This window comes from Cynocephalus volans, chromosome X (genome assembly GCF_027409185.1).
Source record: "Cynocephalus volans isolate mCynVol1 chromosome X, mCynVol1.pri, whole genome shotgun sequence".
NCBI lineage: Eukaryota > Metazoa > Chordata > Mammalia > Dermoptera > Cynocephalidae > Cynocephalus > Cynocephalus volans.
In genome coordinates, this window is record NC_084478.1 from 69,973,999 (window position 1) to 69,991,496 (window position 17,498).

Sequence of the window (17,498 nt, forward strand, 5' to 3'; positions counted from 1 at the left end):
ATTAGAAGAAACATAAGGCAAAGATTGTTTCTTCATGGCACAAAAGCATGAAACAAAAGAAAATCTGTCAAAATCATTTTTTTAATATTCAACTCATAAAAAACAAATACTAGGTAATCTGATGGTCCTTAGCCACTATGAGATACTTTTGTTTTCATGTGTTTGTCTTATCGATGTTTTCTATTTTTGATGCAAATTTATTTACTTATATCTTTACGTTTTGTGCCTACCCTACCCCAAGTTTTAAAACACTCTCCTGTATTACTTTTATTTTATGTTTTATGTTCAGGTCTTCAATCTATCAAAATTTACTTTTATAAAAGTTGCAAGGTAAAGATCTAACTTTATTTTTAAATGGATAACTAATTTTTCTAATACCATTTACTGAATACTTTATCCTTTCTCCCTTGTAAAAAACTGGATTCCCATATATATTTGGATCTGTTTTGAGCTCTTTTTTCTGTTTCATTGATCTATTCGTTAAGTTTTGTTCCATTACCACATCATTTCAATTACTATACTTCTATGCTAGGTTGTCATATTTGGTAGGGTAAGTCTCCTCCCACTGTTCTTTTTCAAAATTTTCTCAGCTATTCTTGAACATTTTCTATCCCAGATGATTTTTAGAGTTATTTTGTTGGGTTCTATACAAAATATCGCTAGGTTTTTTATTGAAATTAAAGTTATAGATACTTTTAGGTAGTTGACATCTTTACAATAGGGAGTTTTACCATGTTGGAATATAACATATCAATCACTTTGTTCAGATATTCCTTTATGTCCTTCAATAAAGTTATGTATTTTTCTTAAATAAATAAATACACAAACAAACGGGGGGCAGGGAAGAAGACACAGCGATCACAGTTCTTTGAACTTGTTAAGACAAGTGAACAGATATGATGCTGATGAGTGGGAGGGGGAGAGAGAGGGGGAGGGAGGAATCAGTAAAGAAACACGAAAATCAATTACATTGTGTATTGATAAAATAAATAAATACATAAATAAGTAAATAAAAATAAATTATATATTTTTCTTCGTCTAGATTTTATACATTTATTGTTAGATTTTTTTCCTCTAGGCCATTTATAGTTGTGGAGTTATTGTGACTTGGATTTTTTCAATCTATTACTTTTTCTAGCAGATTATTGCTGTTGTATAAAAACAATATTGTTTATTATATGTTGCTCTTGTATTTTGCCACTTTGCTGAATTCTTTTTTTTTCTTTTTGTTCTCAATAAATTACGATTTCTCAGTTAATTTTACGTTATTTTCTATGTAAGGAGACATATTTTTAGCAAAAAATGATGGTTTTATATTTCTTTTTTCAGTATTTGCATCTCTTTTGCCAAAATTACCTCATTCATTCTTTTTTATACATTTTTAAACATTTATTTGTACATCCTTGTGGGGTATGGTATGTTGTTTCGATACATGCATGTACTACACGATGATTCACTTAGGGTCGATAGCATAGTTTTGTACCCAGTAGTCCACCACTTTTTCTCCTCTCCCCCATTCAGTTAATATTTATTTGGCAGCTGCTATGTAACAGACATTGTTCTACACTCTGAGGACACAATAACGGACCAAACAGACAAAGTTTCTGCAAGTGATGTTCTATTAGCCCTTTTTATTTTGAAAAAATTAAAACCTTCAGAATAATTATAAGACTAGAACAATGAGTACCCATATAGCTTCACCATCTGCCTTCACCAATTGTTAATATTTTGCCATCTTGTTTTATCTATCGAGCACACAACTGACTAAAATTGTGTATATATAATAATTATTGTATAAAATTATCATTATCTTGCTGGACCATTTGCAAGTTAGTGCAGACATCATGATATTTAACCCTAAATACTCCACTGTGTATCTCCTAGGAACAAGGACATTCTTCCACAGACAATTCAGATTAATTTTTCTTAAATATCTCAATAATGGTCTCTATAGCTGTTCCCCTTTACTCTATCCAAGATCCATGCAACTGCATTTAGTTACCATATCTCTTTAGTGTCCTTTAATCTACAACAGTTCCCAGCCCCTTTTCTGGTCTTTTATAACATTGACATTTTTTAACAGTTCAGTCGTTTTGCAAAATATCCAAGAGACTTTGATCAGAGTCAAAGTTGAGAACAGCTTTAAAAGTACTTTAGTTTGGAGAGGTCATAACTAGTCAATGAACTGAAGGCCAAAATGGAGAGAGCACCATGGGTTAGGAACTGCGTGAAAACTGGAAGGAGGTAAGGAGTGAGGAAGGATGGTGGCTGGGCAGATTGCATGGCTTAAATATATAAGGTCACAGCTGCTATTTTTCCTATAGCTACAAACACCCAAATACACCCAACAGTGACTTCTTCAGTCTTCCAAACAGTCTCCTGCATCCCAGGCCCTTATACTGAACTGTCTACTGGACATAGAAATTTATTGAGCATCTAATAACACAGAATTAAATATAAGATAAAAAAATAACATAGGATTTAAATAATATTTACAACCCCCAGAATTTCTAAACATAGAAATGTATTTATTTATTATGTCAGGTACTGTTCTAAGCACATTATATGCATTAACTCATTTAATCTTCAGCACGGCAAACCCTCTAGGAGGCAGGAACTATGACTGTCCCTGTTTGAGGGGTGAAAAAATTAAAGCACAGAGGGTAGTTATTTGTTTGGGGTCAGACAGCTAGTAAGTGGTGGCATCAGAATTTGAACCCAGCAAGTTCAAAAGTGAAGCTCCAGAGCCTTCACCTTTTTAAAATTTATTTTTTAAATTATTATCCAGTAAAACTGACTTTTTTTCTCTTGGTTTGCAGTTCTATGAATTTTAACACATGTACAGATTCATGTAGGTGCCACAACGAACAGGATACAGAACAGTTCCATCACCTCCCAAAAACTCCCTCTGCTGCGTGTGTGTGTGTGTGTGTGTGTGTGTGTGTGTGTGTGTATTGTGTGTGGTGTGTGTGTGTGTGTGTGTGTGTGTGTGTCCCACTTTTATTATCTTAATAGTTTTTTCAAGCCAAATACAAACTGAAAGCACATTTAAAGTGTTGATTTGTACTGTTTTTCACAAGTTTGTGTGAAAGAGATGTTTGGGTAGAATAAACAAGGTAAGAAAACGGATGAAGAAGGTTAGAAAAAAATGATAACCAAGGCTTATGTGTTTAACATCTCTATGTTTAGCTCTTAAAGACTAGCCTCAGTACAGACTATTTACACATTCACACAGTACTTACAACGTATTTCTTATTTTGACTACTTGAATATCCCTTCTCCCCCACCTACCCCCCCCCCCCCCCACTCAGTACAGGTCAGTCTGAGAGCCTCAGCAGCTTAAGAGAAAGAAGAGACAGGGGATATGCTGTGACCTATGACTGAGCCATGTCTGCCTTGATTCTTTCCCTACATTTTCTTTATTGGTTTTGCATCCAAATGCTGCGCTTGTCTACTCCTGGTTAGCCTCCAGGATGACAGGATTGGAGTGCCATGGGACAGTGCTCTAATCATCCATAGCAGTTCTCTCTTTGTAATTTGGGGATTTGGTAAAATATTTTCCAGGCATAAATCATGGTCATTCTCTTCTGGGCCAGGAGACATAAAAGTTTGTTTTTTGTTTTTTTGTTGTTGTTTTCTGTGATCTCTTAGGGATATATGTTCTGGTGCTTGAAGAATACATGGACATTTTCTGCCTTTGCTTCTTATTCCACAGAGATGATACAGACACAGGAGCTCCAACTTTGTCTTTAACCACAGAAGTTTCTTCTTGACAAAAGGGTGGTATAGGAAAAGCAGGTACCCTGTACTGTGAATTTCAGCTGATCACCATTAACAAAGACTCTCTTCTTGACCAAACTTAAGTCAGCGTTTTCTGAGCCGACTTCTCAACTAGGCCCTAACCTTGGCCCATAAAAACTGCAACTTTCAGCACAAACAATTTCATCCACCTCTCCCAACTCCTCCCCACTAAGACACTTGAAAAAACACTGATATACTTTCTATCAGCTCAAGGCCATGTCCCTAGGATGATGACCCCAGCCCCCTTAAAATGCTTGCCTGAGAAAGCTTAACACTGCCAAAAGAATTTACTGTTTGTTCCAGCCAAAACCTAACTACCGGCCCTGACTCCTTTTCCTTAGAACATGTACTTCAGAAAACTTACCATAACAAATCCTTCCTCTGTCCCTTTGAGATGTATCTTCTACAACTCAGGAGTGTCTTTCTGAAGAACCTGGGAGCCATCCCTTTGAAATATAATCAAGAAAGATAAGGCCCTGTTTCTCAGTCTCTGTGGGAGAGTAGGAGCCTAACTTTGATAAGCACCAGTTAGCAAACACAGAGCCCTAATAACATTGACCAATCTCACCCCCTTCCCCCCATGTCCCTCAGTATACCTTTAGCATACCCCACCTTTTGTTTCAGTGGAGTTGAGCTCTGCTCATCGAAAGTCTCTCTCTCCTACTGCAGTGACCTGAATAAAATCTGTCTTGCCACCTTTAACAAATGTCTGCCTCTGTTTCTCTTTGACATTATGAGCTAACAGGTTCAAAATTGTACAGCAGGGTTAACACATGCAATCGCAGAGGTAACATGAGAGAAGAAATGGAGGTAGAACCAAGAATATGAAACGATTATCTAGGAGATCATCTCAACTGATTTTTAATTCAGATGCATTTATTCACATACCTGGAGTTAAAGTGGAGACATACAGAGAAAGGACAAGGAAAGACAAGATGAGACTTGGCACAGTGAGAGCCACTTGGCTGTGGGCCAATGTTTCCAAACTGGGGCTAAACTGAAGGCCTCTCAAAGTATAACACAGTGGCCAATAATTAATTCAGCACTGGCCAGAATGTAAAAGAATGAGTGGGGCTTAAGTCTTTTCATGGCTTGAGGAGTCTGTGAAAGGCTGACCCTGTACCAACTGGATCAGACATTCTGTGGCCTACTTATGTCTCATGGTGAAGGTCAGAGCTTGCTGGACCACTTAAATTACCTAGAATCCTAAGAATAGAGCCCCACACTTTGCTATATCACTGTTCTCTATAGAAACAGTAATGTCATGGAGTAGAATTTCTGGTACCAGCTGGCACTTGAGGTTTAGAAAAGTATGGAGGGTTGAGGAAAGATGCAACATGTTGAGGCAGACAAAGAGTCATCACAGCATCCAAACTGAGAAGAAAAAATCATTCAAAGGTCCTACGTAATAATCTACTCTGATACTTATAATGGTAGGGACATCTTTTGTCTTTCACTAGCTAAAGAGATGTCTTAATGGTGAGGTGAAACCACAGAACTGTTAAGGAAGCCTACAACTTTCTGTGTTCACAATTTTATTTGGGATATCCAGAAAAGACTTTGGTCAACATTTCTCTGTTTCTACATCAATCCAGATATCTCTTGCCACAACAGTCTGATTCTCTAGTGAGAAACTCAAAGAGAAATAACCTATCATGTGAAAATTAATAGTTTTATTCACAAAAACTGGTGGTAATTCTGTATGTGAAAACTACAGATCTCCACCAAACTGCTAACTAATATAATTAGATTGGCCTGGAGGTCTAGCAAGAAAAGGAAGAGAAGGGAAATCTTGAGGAGTCATGAGCTGAAGAAAGTGTGAAAGAAATATGTGTTTTATCCTAGAGATAACATAAAAAGTTTGCCCTGCAGCAGAAAACCTGATGTGCTTTTAATGTGAAAAGGCGCTGAGTTTGCCAGTGTGCCATACCTTTGCTCAGCTTGCTGTAGTTTCAGGCATTGTGACCCACCAAACCGCATTGTCATACTTCAGGGTCATAGCCAGCAGGGATGTGTCTGGCCCATCATTCTGGTCCAGCAGCTGACGGGGGTGGCAGCCAGCTGCAGGTGCCCAAGAACTTGGCACTGCCCAGTTCCATCGAAAGGGGCACATCTCCCTTCAGGGTGGCACATTTTCAGCCAAAAGTTGAAAAGAACATTATCAAGGTAATGAGTTCATAATTTTTATTTTTTACAGTTTTTTAGGACTTGAACTGAGGCTGGATCCAAATGACATGAGGGACCTCTATGCCTCTCCTTTTTTTTCTAGGCCAATGTTTTCTAGGTCTTGAAAAAAAGGAAAGAAACTCCCTCTTCTGAGGGTGTTTGGGGGGGGGGGCTTTTCCTATAATTTTTCAAGGTTTCATAGAGATTCTTGAAGGGTAAGCCCAAAAATATCTTGGGAGTGGGGGTGGCAGGGATGGTAAAGAGTAGGAAAGTAATATTATCATGTGAAAGCATAGCTGCTATAAAAATGTTGTGGGGAGAAATAAGAGGGAGAGAGAGTGAGAGGGAGAAGGGAGGGAGAGAGGGAGGGAGGGAAGAGAAGGGAGAGAGGTGAGGGAGGAAGCGAGAGGGAGGAAGGGAGAGAAGAGAATGAGACTGTTTTGGAGGGCTAGAGGAAAAAGGAGGTCTAAATTTTGAAAGAGGCTTGGGGAAAATATATATATAGGGTAAAAAGGAATTCAACAGCCCTTTAATACTTGGCAAAAAGGATTTCTCTTGATAAATTTTAAAAAGAAACCAAATTCAAGCCCCAGATACCAAAACAAGTCTACTGAGCTCTTAACTGTGTCTTGCGAGGATAAATCTGAGGTCTTTTTTAGCAAAAATCAATCACTGGCTTCTGCCATTTCCTTTTAGCTCCAGGCTGAGTTGGGAGGTTGTAGGGATGGGGGACAGGGGAAGGTTGTAGAAGTAAGTTGGCAGAGATTATTTTTTCTTTTCAAAATAAAATTGAACTTGATTCTATGGGATCAGGTCTGGTTTTCTCTCAGATACTTGTGTCTTGGCATATTTATGGCTATTAGACTGAGTTTTCTCAGCATTCAGGACCTTGTTCTATATGTTGGAATCTCATGTGTTGTTTTAACTAAAATGGCTGTTTATTTACGCTACTGGTATTACTTTAGTCTTTTCCAATAACCCTGAGTGACGTGTTACAGCTGTTTATCTAATTTCACTTTCTACAATGTAATGAGACTCTGGTTGGACTAGAGTTAGATAGAATTAAGTTAGAGGGCGATGAGGTGAGCTTGATTCTTTGAAGGTGCCCAAAAGTAGGTAAAGAAATGTGGAGACAGGTGATATTTAGTTAATGAAGTTGGGTAGAAGTAAATCACTAAATGTAATCCCTACAGTCTCTAGACCTCTTTTTAAATTTGCTTCCCTGGTCCACCATTTTTCCTGACTGATGTTCTCCCAAGTCAGTATGATACTCCCATGGTTCCAAATACTTGGTGTGGGGAGTCTAAATTGAAGGAGACTATGGGTTTTGCTAAAAGATAATGATCCTGAGCATCAAGTTCAAACATTTCAGTGTCCTTCCCCACTACTCATCCTACCAGCTCCTAGCCTAAACCTATATAAAACACAGAGATGGGTTCAGGACCCTCTCCAGAGATTCTTATCCAAACTGACCCGGTTTCTAAAAACCCTATATAAGCATTTCAGATTTCTTTTATTTCTCTTTCCAGATGTCTGATGATATTGACTGGTTACGCAGCCGCAGGGGCGTGTGCAAGGTAGATCTCTACAGCCCAACAGGACAGAAAGATCAAGACCGGAAAGTGGTAAGATACAAAAGGACTCCTACCAAAAAATTAGAAAAAAATGCCATATGGGTATAGATATCCTGGGGCCCAAGATAAACTAATGCAAGGTGATACTGTGACTTCTCCTAGCAACCAAGCTCAGTAAAGTCTGTCATAGCCAACACACTCACGCATGATACAGGGATAAATGAAGGGTGGGGCAGGGTGAGGGAGGTGGAGAGGGGAGGGCTAGGGAGGAGACAGGGGAGGGAAGAGTAGTGGTTACCTCATAACTAACCCCTATTCCTTAAGACCTAAGTCATAATAACGTCACCTAACTATCAGTAAGTTACACTGGGACCCTTCGGGAGTGCAAAATACTTCAAGCTCAGTTTCCCAAACCTCAAGTGATTTACATAATATTTCATATTTTTTATCATGCTCAAGTACCACTCATACTATTACTCACTTAATATGTGCTTTTGCAATGTTTTCAAAATCAACTTACATTTTAAAAATCACCATCACCCTAAGCATTACCAATAATAGCACAGGTTTGGAGTTCTAGTATGTATTTTCCCCAATGCACAACAAAAATGCACTTATTAAACACAGAAATGATTATACATGTACCACCTAAAATTTTCTACATCATCAACAGTAAAAATATCACATTTTGAGAAGCACTAGTGTAGTAGAAAGCACCCTAAACTAGAAGCCAGGGAGACTGGATTCTAACACAAGCTTCAACTTTGGGTTTGTGTCACTTGGAAAAGCTGCTTCTCTTCTCTGTTTTCTCATTTACTACATGTAGGTACTGTACTTTGGGCCTCTATCTGACAGGTTGGTATTCTCATTTAAGAAACAGAGTAATGCTAAGATTCTGTCTGCTTAATACTCACAATATTAAGATTTACTCTGTACTTACTAAGTTCCAGGCACTCCGCTAAAAGCTTTGCATGCACTGTCTTGAATTAATCCCCATAAGAATCCTGTGAGGTAAGTGCTGTTGTTGTCATCTCCCAGAAAGAGAAATAATAGCCTTTTCTAGAGTTATTCTAAATTCATCCTCCTAATTTGATACAGATATGCTTTGTCGATGTGTCTACCCTGAATGTGGAAGATAAAGACTCCGAGGTGGGTATTCTCTGCTAAGAGTTGGAATGGGTGGGAAAATGCTGAGAAGGGTTATCAGTCAAGTATGAGGAAAGGGAAAAGCTGTGGCAGAGGGTGGAAAGCCATCATTCTCATGATCCCAGGATCCCTGGTTCCTAATTTACTGTCACTCTTGATATAAAGTCTCATTTTAGAAGCCACTTAAGTTGATGGTAGGGCTGAAAGAACTAAAACATGGAAGATAGCTGTCAGAAAAGTTCTTTAAAAAACCTGTCTAAAAGGATGATGACTAATGGAATATGGTCCTTGAGATTGATGATTTTGTAAACATCTTCGGAGGGGGAAGTAGTAATTGGTGGAGGGAACTTTGTCTTATTCTTCAAAGACTAGCTAGCATTACAAGCCTACCTCTCCTGCAGAAAGAAAAAGGATAATAGGAAACATGACATTCATGAAGTGGTAGCCTAGGGGGGTAGCTTGGAGAAATCTCAAAAAGCATCTGTTCATAAGAATCTCGCCCTTTAATTCCATAGGGTGCTGCTGGTTGCAGCTCAGAAGGTGACTTAAACCTGGAGACTCTGGAAGAAAAAGAGATTATCGTGATCAAGGACACTGAGAAGCAAGACCAGTCTAAGGTATACTTAGCCTCTGAGATTCTACCACTTCTAATTACAAAAGACCAATGTTCTTTTTTTAATTGAAGCACAATGGATTATACATATTTTAGGGGGTACAACATTGACTACCATCACCTGTACACAATGTGTGTTGATCAAATCAATATTATTAACATGTTTATTATCACAAATAATAACCATACTTTATGCTAAGTCTGAGGACTCTGGTTCAGAGACGGTAAGAAAACTATGGTCAAACAGGCCCATTAGTTTGAACACTATGACATTCTAGAGAACACAGGCCTAAGTTCAGGGCCACAGTAAGTGCAACACCCAGTTATTTAATAATGGGACTAATCACAGAGGTTCAGAATGCCCTTTCCTGATTTTCAGGTACCTACTCCAATCAGAATTTTGCTATTTTTACCCTAACAAAGATGTGGGTGTATAAGCAAGATCTTTTGCAATGTTCTTTGCTGGCTTGTAATGGACTTGTGTGCCCTATATTGCCCAACATCCAACAGAAAAGAAGGAGGGATACGGAGCAGAGAAAATCCATAACAACCAAGAATTTGAGTGCCTAGTCTCCACTCTGTTGTCTAAGAGATTAGCCAGGCTGTTGGGTAACTTAAAGTTAGAAACAATTAGATTTGCACACTACTGTCTCATACATAATCCTCTTGTTTTTGTGTAAGTATCCCAAATTATATGTTAGGCTCCAGGTTTGGGAAGGGCATTGGAGCACACAACAAGTCACCCCCACATCCCTACAAGCCTGGAGTCGCTGGTATTGGGACAAGATATTTGGCTTTAGCACAAAAGAATCAAATATTTCTTGTTCTGTGTCCCTAGGCTAACAAGTAATAACCAAAACATCATTTCTGACCCCAGAGACCTTTATAGTGAGAGCAAGGAAAAAACGTTACATAACATTCTCCAAAGAGTTTTGGGTTTAGTTGGGGGTGGCCAACTCCATTTTGGAGTCTTAAGAAAAGCATAAATTATACCTGGTGTTTATTTTTAACAGAGCAGCCCATATTTCCTACACACAATGCAGATCTCCTTGATTGTAACTTAAGCCCATTTGTCAACCTGATCATGACCTCACACTTCCAGGAATTCAGTGAAAAGAGAAGAGAGGAAGCAAGGCGAGGGGCAAAGAGGGCAATGGTATTTACTGATGAATGCACACTGTGTACATAATACATATACACATACCCATACATGGGCATACACAGTCACAGACATAGATGTACACATATAAATTTATACAAAGTGACACGCACATCAGTATATACATTTACATACATTAACAAAAGATAATTTATACAAGTAATGATACACACAGGCCTGGCTACATGTGATTGAGGAACACATACAAGCATTGATATATCAAACTCAATATATTGATCTATTCATATACAAGGACTTACACACATATACAAAGATATACGAAGTCATATATAGAGTCAGATGCAGTGACATGTCAACATGTAGTATACATAAACACCCATCTTACACACAATGTATAAATATACACTCACATTAACACACTCTAGCCTTGATCAAAATACAGTGACTATATGGACTCAGGTATTGGCATACATACATATTAATATACATGTCTATGCAAAGACATGTATGGTCATACACAGTCATGCTGACACACACACATAGAAACTTACACAAAGTGATACACTTTCACAATCGTTTGTATGCATTGATACACACATTGACATGAATGCTGTGACATACCCACTCATGTATTCACACACATACTCAAATGCCAGGGTATGTGCAACACCGACACACACACTGTCAAGCATTGACATAGCATATAAGTATAGCATAAATTGGCACCCAATTCATTGATGTACACAGTCATTATACAATCACCTACTTACACATATCCATATTTTAACACACACATTCATTAATATTATAATAGATTAATCTATAATATATCAATAGATACTATATTAATATAATGTATCAATCTATTATAATATTAATGAATGTGTATGTTAATGTGTAAATTTCTGCTTTAATATACATAAATGAATTTATAGCTTCATGACACATACTAGTGAGTTTATATCATAAACATATACATAGACTACTCAAATTGACACTTGCTCATTTTTATAGTCAGAGACATACTGACATACACACTCATATCTTGACACATGCAAGTACAAATAGATATACTAGTATGCACATTTTGACCTATACAGTAAATATATACAATGGGTAACAATGTCAAAATACATTATTACGCATGCTTACACATGGTCACACATATGCACACACATACACATACTGGCACATTTTCACACACTAACAATACAGACTGATACATTCTCACATCTGTTGAGATGTTCACACAAATGAATTCCTATGTCAATGTACATATACACACACAACAGTCACATTCACACATTGAAATAAACACACATACTCATACGGTACTGACAAGCATATTGATAACACCCGTGTATTAGTCTGTTTAGTGTTGCTATAACAGAAATACCTGAAACTGGGTAATTTATAAGGAAAAGACAATTATTTGGCTTATGATTCTGGGACAGCTGCATCTGGCATGGGACTCAGGCTGCTTCTACTCATCGTGGAAAGCGGCAGGCAGCCAGTGGGTACAAGCAGATCACATGGTGAGAGAAAGCAAGAGAGAGAGAGAGAGAGAGAGAGAGAGAGAGAGAGAGAGGAGGTGCCAGGGTCTTTTAAACAACCAGCTCTCATGGGAAGGGAACTAATAGAGCGAGAACTCACTCATTACTCTCCCCACCTAGGCAGACCACTAATCCATTCATGAGGGATCCACCCCCATGACTCAAACAGTTTCCAACACTGTCACAATGGGGATCAAATTTCCACATGAGTTTTGGAGGGGACAACACATCCAAACTCCATCAGCCTGTATATAGTTAAGTGTACAAATGTATATACTGTTAGCTTTCGTTGCTGCCACTTCTGCTTACATGTGTACTAATGGATATAATTGAATGTTATGTTCCCATGCCAATTCTAAAAGGTCAAGTCCCTAATCTATGCAATTTAGAAGATATATCTACTAAATGAAATAAGGGGAAAAGAAGTAGCCTACCCAAACTCTTATAGCTAGATGTTCTTTTTTCAGATGGAGGGATCTGTATGCCTTTTCAAACAAACTCCCTCTGATCCCATGAGTGTCCTCAATTGGCTTCTCAATGATCTCCAGAAGTATGCCTTGGGTTTCCAACACGCACTGAGCCCCTCAGCCTCTAGCTGTAAACATAAGATAGGAAACACAGATGGCGAATATCACAAAATACCCTCTGGGAACTGCTGCAGTGTCTATGCCAATCAGCTGAACATGGATTATGTGGCCAACGGACCTCAAAGCCTACATCTAGAAATGACAGCAACCAAAAACACCAACAATAACCAAGGTCCTTCGACTCCTCCTGCCAAGTCTCCTAGCACCCAGAGGGCAGTTATCTCCCCTGAAGGAGAATGTTCTACGGATGACCTTTCCTTCTATGTCAACCGACTATCTTCTCTGGTAATCCAGATGGCCCGTAAGGAAATCAAGGAGAAGTTAGAAGGTGGAAGCAAATGCCTTCATCATTCAATCTATCCACCCCATGGGGACAAAGGAAAAAACAGCCCCCGCAGTGCTGTGAGCAAGATTGCTTCTGAAATGGCCCGTGATGCTGTGGAAGCGACCTCTGCAGAAATGAATGGCAATGGGGAGGAGTGTAGGGAAGGTGACCAGAGGACATTTCTGTATAGTGAATTATCCAACAAGAACAAGGGTGGAGACAAGCAGATGTGCCAGAGAGATAGCAAAGACTTTGCAGATTCTATCAGCAAAGGCCTCATGGTTTATGCAAATCAGGTAGCATCTGACATGATGGTTTCCGTTATGAAGACCTTGAAAGTGCACAGTTCTGGCAAGCCAATTCCAGCCTGTGTGGTCCTGAAGAGAGTGTTGTTAAAGCACACCAAGGAAATTGTGTCTGATTTGATTGATTCCTGCATGAAAAACTTGCATAATATTACTGGAGTCCTGATGACCGACTCAGATTTTGTCTCGGCTCTCAAGAGGAATCTGTTCAACCATGGAAAACAAAATGCTGCTGACATCATGGAGGCCATACTGAAGCGCCTGGTTAGTGCCCTTCTTGGCGAGAAGAAGGAGACTAAGTCTCAAAGTCTGTCATATGCATCTTTGAAAGCTGGGTCCCATGATCCTAAATGCAAGAACCAGAGTCTTGAATTCTCAGCCATGAAAGCTGAAATGAAGGGGAAGGACAAAGGCAAAACGAAGCCAGACCCATGCAAGTCATTAACCAGTGCTGAGAAAGTTGGTGAACACATTCTCAAGGAGAGCCTGACCATGTGGAACCAAAAGCAAGGAAACCAAGGTAAGATGACTACCAAAGCATGTACCAGTAAAGAAGAGAAAAGAGAGAAGATCAGCCCTTCCACAGATTCACTGGCCAAGGACCTAATTGTCTCTGCCCTTATGCTGATCCAGTACCATCTGACTCAGCAGGCCAAGGGCAAAGATACATGCAAAGAAGACTGTCCTGGTTCTACCATGGACTATTTGACTCAGAGTGCCCAGTATGAAAAGTGTGGAAGTGGCCAAAGTGCCAAAGCAATGTCAATGAAACATCTAGAAACTCATGGAGCTCCTGGACCATCCACCTCTCTAAAGGAAAATCAACAGCTGGACTCCGAGAAGCTGGATATGTCAAACATTGTTCTAACGCTGATTCAGAAACTGCTTAGTGAGAGCCCCTTCAACTGTGATGATCTATCTGAAGGTGAGAACAAGCGTTCTGAGAAGGCAAGCAAAGCAGCTTCTGTGTCCAAGAGATCTAACAGAGGGGAAGAACAATGCCAGGACAATCAAGAACTTGACTTTATCAGGGGGATGAAGCAAATGAGCTGGCAATTTATAGATCAGCTGGTAGAATCTGTGATGAAGCTGTGCCTTATCATGGCTAAGTATAGCAGCAATGGCGCAGCCCTTGCTGAATTGGAAGAACAAGCAAACTTGGCCAGATGTAGTCATGATGGTGAGATGTCACAGAACAATCAAGACTCTCCTGGGCCTGAAGTCATCGTCAATAATCAGTGTTCTACAAGTAACTTGCAGAAGCAGCTCCAGGCTGTCCTGCAGTGGATTGCAGCCTCCCAGTTTAATGTGCCCATGCTCTACTTCATGGGAGATGATGACGGACAACTGGAGAAGGTAAGGAATGCATCAAACCAAGAGAAGAAAGAGGGTTAGAATGGGCAGAGGCGGGGAGGCAGCCTTGTACTTAGAGCCTAAGATTGATCCAATTTCTTTTCAAGTCTATTCTGTACCATGTGCTTCATGAAATACTTTCACCTCATAAAAAGACACAGAAGTGCTGAGCCACTAGCTAAGTGGGGCAGTGGACACCTCAAGGCCTGTGTATTTCCACCAAGAGGAGGAGATTGAGATTTGCTCATTTTATCAGTGACTGTTTCAACAAACTATTTGGTAAAACATTGGGGAGTGATTTTTTAGTCTTACGTTTTGAGTTTTAAGATCCCCAAAGGACTTTGGAGAGAAAAAAAAAGAAAAAGGGAGCTCCTCCCCTTTGAGGTAATAGAAGTGTCATGGACCCATTTTGTCTTTGGCCAGAAACAATTTAAAACTAGTCTCATTATGACTTCTATATTCCTCCCCAAAACTCACAGGTCCTACAAGTGCCCAGAAAGTGCCTGTCTCCTTAAATTTTATGCCCTCAGTGCCTCACTTGCCTCACCCTCGTCCTGCTCCTCAGATCCCATGAAGGCCAGCATTATTCATACACATACACACATTCTCTGTGTGTGTGTGTGTCACACACACACACACACACACACCATAGCTGCATTTCTTACATTAGATGGGTTCCAGAGAAACCAAATACTTAACCAAATTATTTTCAGTCCAGGAGATGAACCCAGGTAATCTCCTAACCCTCAATCTCATACTTTCTTAGGGAGGCGGGGGTAATGTCTACCCCAAACCTTGACTAGCACAGAATAACCGAAAGGTCCAGCATCTGGTGAGAAGTATTTAATGAACACAGTTGGTTTCAGAGTTTGTTTTTAAAGCTCAAAAGCAAAGTACCTTTGGCATTTTGATAATGTCATTAGAGAAGATTCAAGGAAAAAGGAAAGCTATGTCAACAGCCTCCTTCCAGATCTTTAATCCTAGAATCATAGGAGTGAGGGCTGTGGGGTGTTCACTTTGTCCAGCGGGTCCTTCCTCCAAAAAGCACCAGGTGACTCAAGCTAGCTCTGCTCTCTCCACAGCTTCCTGACGTTTCAGCTAAGGCAGCAGAGAAGGGGTACAGTGTGGGAGACCTTCTTCAAGAGGTCATGAAGTTTGCCAAGGAACGACAACTGGATGAAGCCGTGGGAAACATGGCTAGAAAACAACTTCTAGACTGGCTGCTCACTAACCTGTGAGCTAACAACTCCTTTGACTCCTCTCCATCCTACTCCCCCCAGCAGCATTCCATCCCAGCTGGAGCCCCCTCACCATCAGGCCAGTGAACTGCACAATGCATGATTGTATTTCCTAATACATCTGAGCAGTTACACTGTGCCAGTACAGGGTGTCCGACAAGCTGGGCTAGAAAATGAATAAAAAAAATTTAAAAAAAAAAAGAAGTGTCATTATTTTCTTGACAGATTTATCTGAGGCAAGGGACGGAATAGATCCAATTCCCAGGACTGGTGATACAGTGTTGGATTCGTGTCCAGATCTCATTCTGGGTTATTTTCTGAGCACCCAAGATACAGGGATATAAATGATGTCCAAATCACTGAGTAATCTGGTTTGTCCAAGTAATCTCGAATTCATAGTCTAAAGTTTTGGCACCTGTGGCCTCCCTGTTTCTCCCAGAATCACATACCTAATTTGATAATCCCCTTTCTAATCCCAAAGATGCCACTTTCACGTTAAGAGTGTGCAGATGGGCTACCTTAGATGAAAAGCAAATTGAAAAAAGTGTATTGCCCATGGACATTGCTCTGCCTTGCCACCCCCTTTCCCCCGCAGTGTTCACTGCACATGGCTAAATACTTATCCAGAACTACAATGGGATCTGATTTTCCCCCATATGTTAGTAAAGCTTCCTTATAACTAATATCCTTCAATTGAGATTTCTTTGTCTTCCACCACTCTGAAAGAAAAATTTTCCAGAACACAAAGTTATAGGGTGGAAAATTCCTCATGAGTCTCAATGTCCCAGTGTCCTGACATGAGGACAACCTCCCCTTTGGGACTAGAACCAAGTTCCTAGATTTGTTCTATGCTTCCCAGAAGTTAACTGCAATGCTAAAACTCATTACAAATCAAGACAGTCGTTTCATCCCTGTGGTCCTCTGTTAGCTAGTTGCTGTGTGCTCTCATGGCATGCCTTGGCACCCTTGAGGTGCTGTGGCTTAGTAGAACAAGCACAGGATGTGACATCCTTCTGGACTCAACAGTCAAAGCTTTGGCCCTCACTAGTGGCATGGCCTTAGGCAGTCCTCCAGACTTTGAGCCTATTTCTTCATCTGTAAAATGTAGCTAAAAATTACAGTATTTAGAGGTCAAACTGGTGGAATAGATGTGATAGTGTTTTGCACAGGGTGAATCTTGTAACAAATGCAGATATGTGAAGGAAGCTGTACCTTCAAAGCCCCTCCTAGCACAGTTGAGAGTGCTCTCTTGATTTGTTTCAGAACTGAAAGTAAGATCCTCTGAGTATGGGACCCAGAGAAACACTTTTGGGGGGAGGTAAAAGGCACACAGGCAAACTTTGCCAACTTCCTCACAATGCCTGGATTAGTAGGATAGAAGCAAAGGCAGGCCCCTTCAGAGCAGGACCTTTAAAACTCTCCAGCCCAGACGAAAGCTGATCAAACATTTTCCAGTCTCACCTCAGCCCATGAAAAGCCTTGGAGTTGAGCCACCACAGATCCTTCTCTTTGCCCTTGAAGAAAATCCTTAATAAACAAATCCCAAGGCCAGGGCTGCATTTCTAATGACTCAATCATCCCTGAGCACAGCTGGGTCCCATAGTAGTTTATTTCTTTGATTAACTTGGCTCTTACCTTGCTCCTGATTTTTATTATGAAGTGGCCTTGGGGATTCCTTGGAACGTGGAAATAGAGCAAAGGAAGTTATATGTTCTGT

At 39.9% G+C, this 17,498-nt stretch overlaps 1 protein-coding gene across 1 annotated transcript; it reads left to right on the top strand.

Annotated features, from left to right (window-relative positions):
• Positions 1-7,496: 7,496 nt before the first annotated feature.
• LOC134367501 (A-kinase anchor protein 4-like) lies at positions 7,497-15,781 on the top strand. Its single transcript, XM_063084245.1, has 5 exons — positions 7,497-7,592; positions 8,640-8,690; positions 9,203-9,304; positions 12,441-14,546; positions 15,626-15,781. Exons 1-5 carry the CDS (start codon positions 7,497-7,499, stop codon positions 15,779-15,781), a joined length of 2,511 nt encoding a protein of 836 aa, XP_062940315.1.
• The last annotated feature ends 1,717 nt before the right edge of the window (positions 15,782-17,498 follow it).

Excerpts from the sequence above, each read along its gene's own strand:
- LOC134367501 (XM_063084245.1), top strand. The coding sequence starts at position 7,497 with ATGTCTGATGATATTGACTGGTTACGCAGCCGCAGGGGCGTGTGCAAG. Across the intron at positions 7,593-8,639 it reads AAGATCAAGACCGGAAAGTG|ATATGCTTTGTCGATGTGTC; the intron begins GTAAGATACAAA and ends AATTTGATACAG. Across the intron at positions 8,691-9,202 it reads TGGAAGATAAAGACTCCGAG|GGTGCTGCTGGTTGCAGCTC; the intron begins GTGGGTATTCTC and ends TTAATTCCATAG.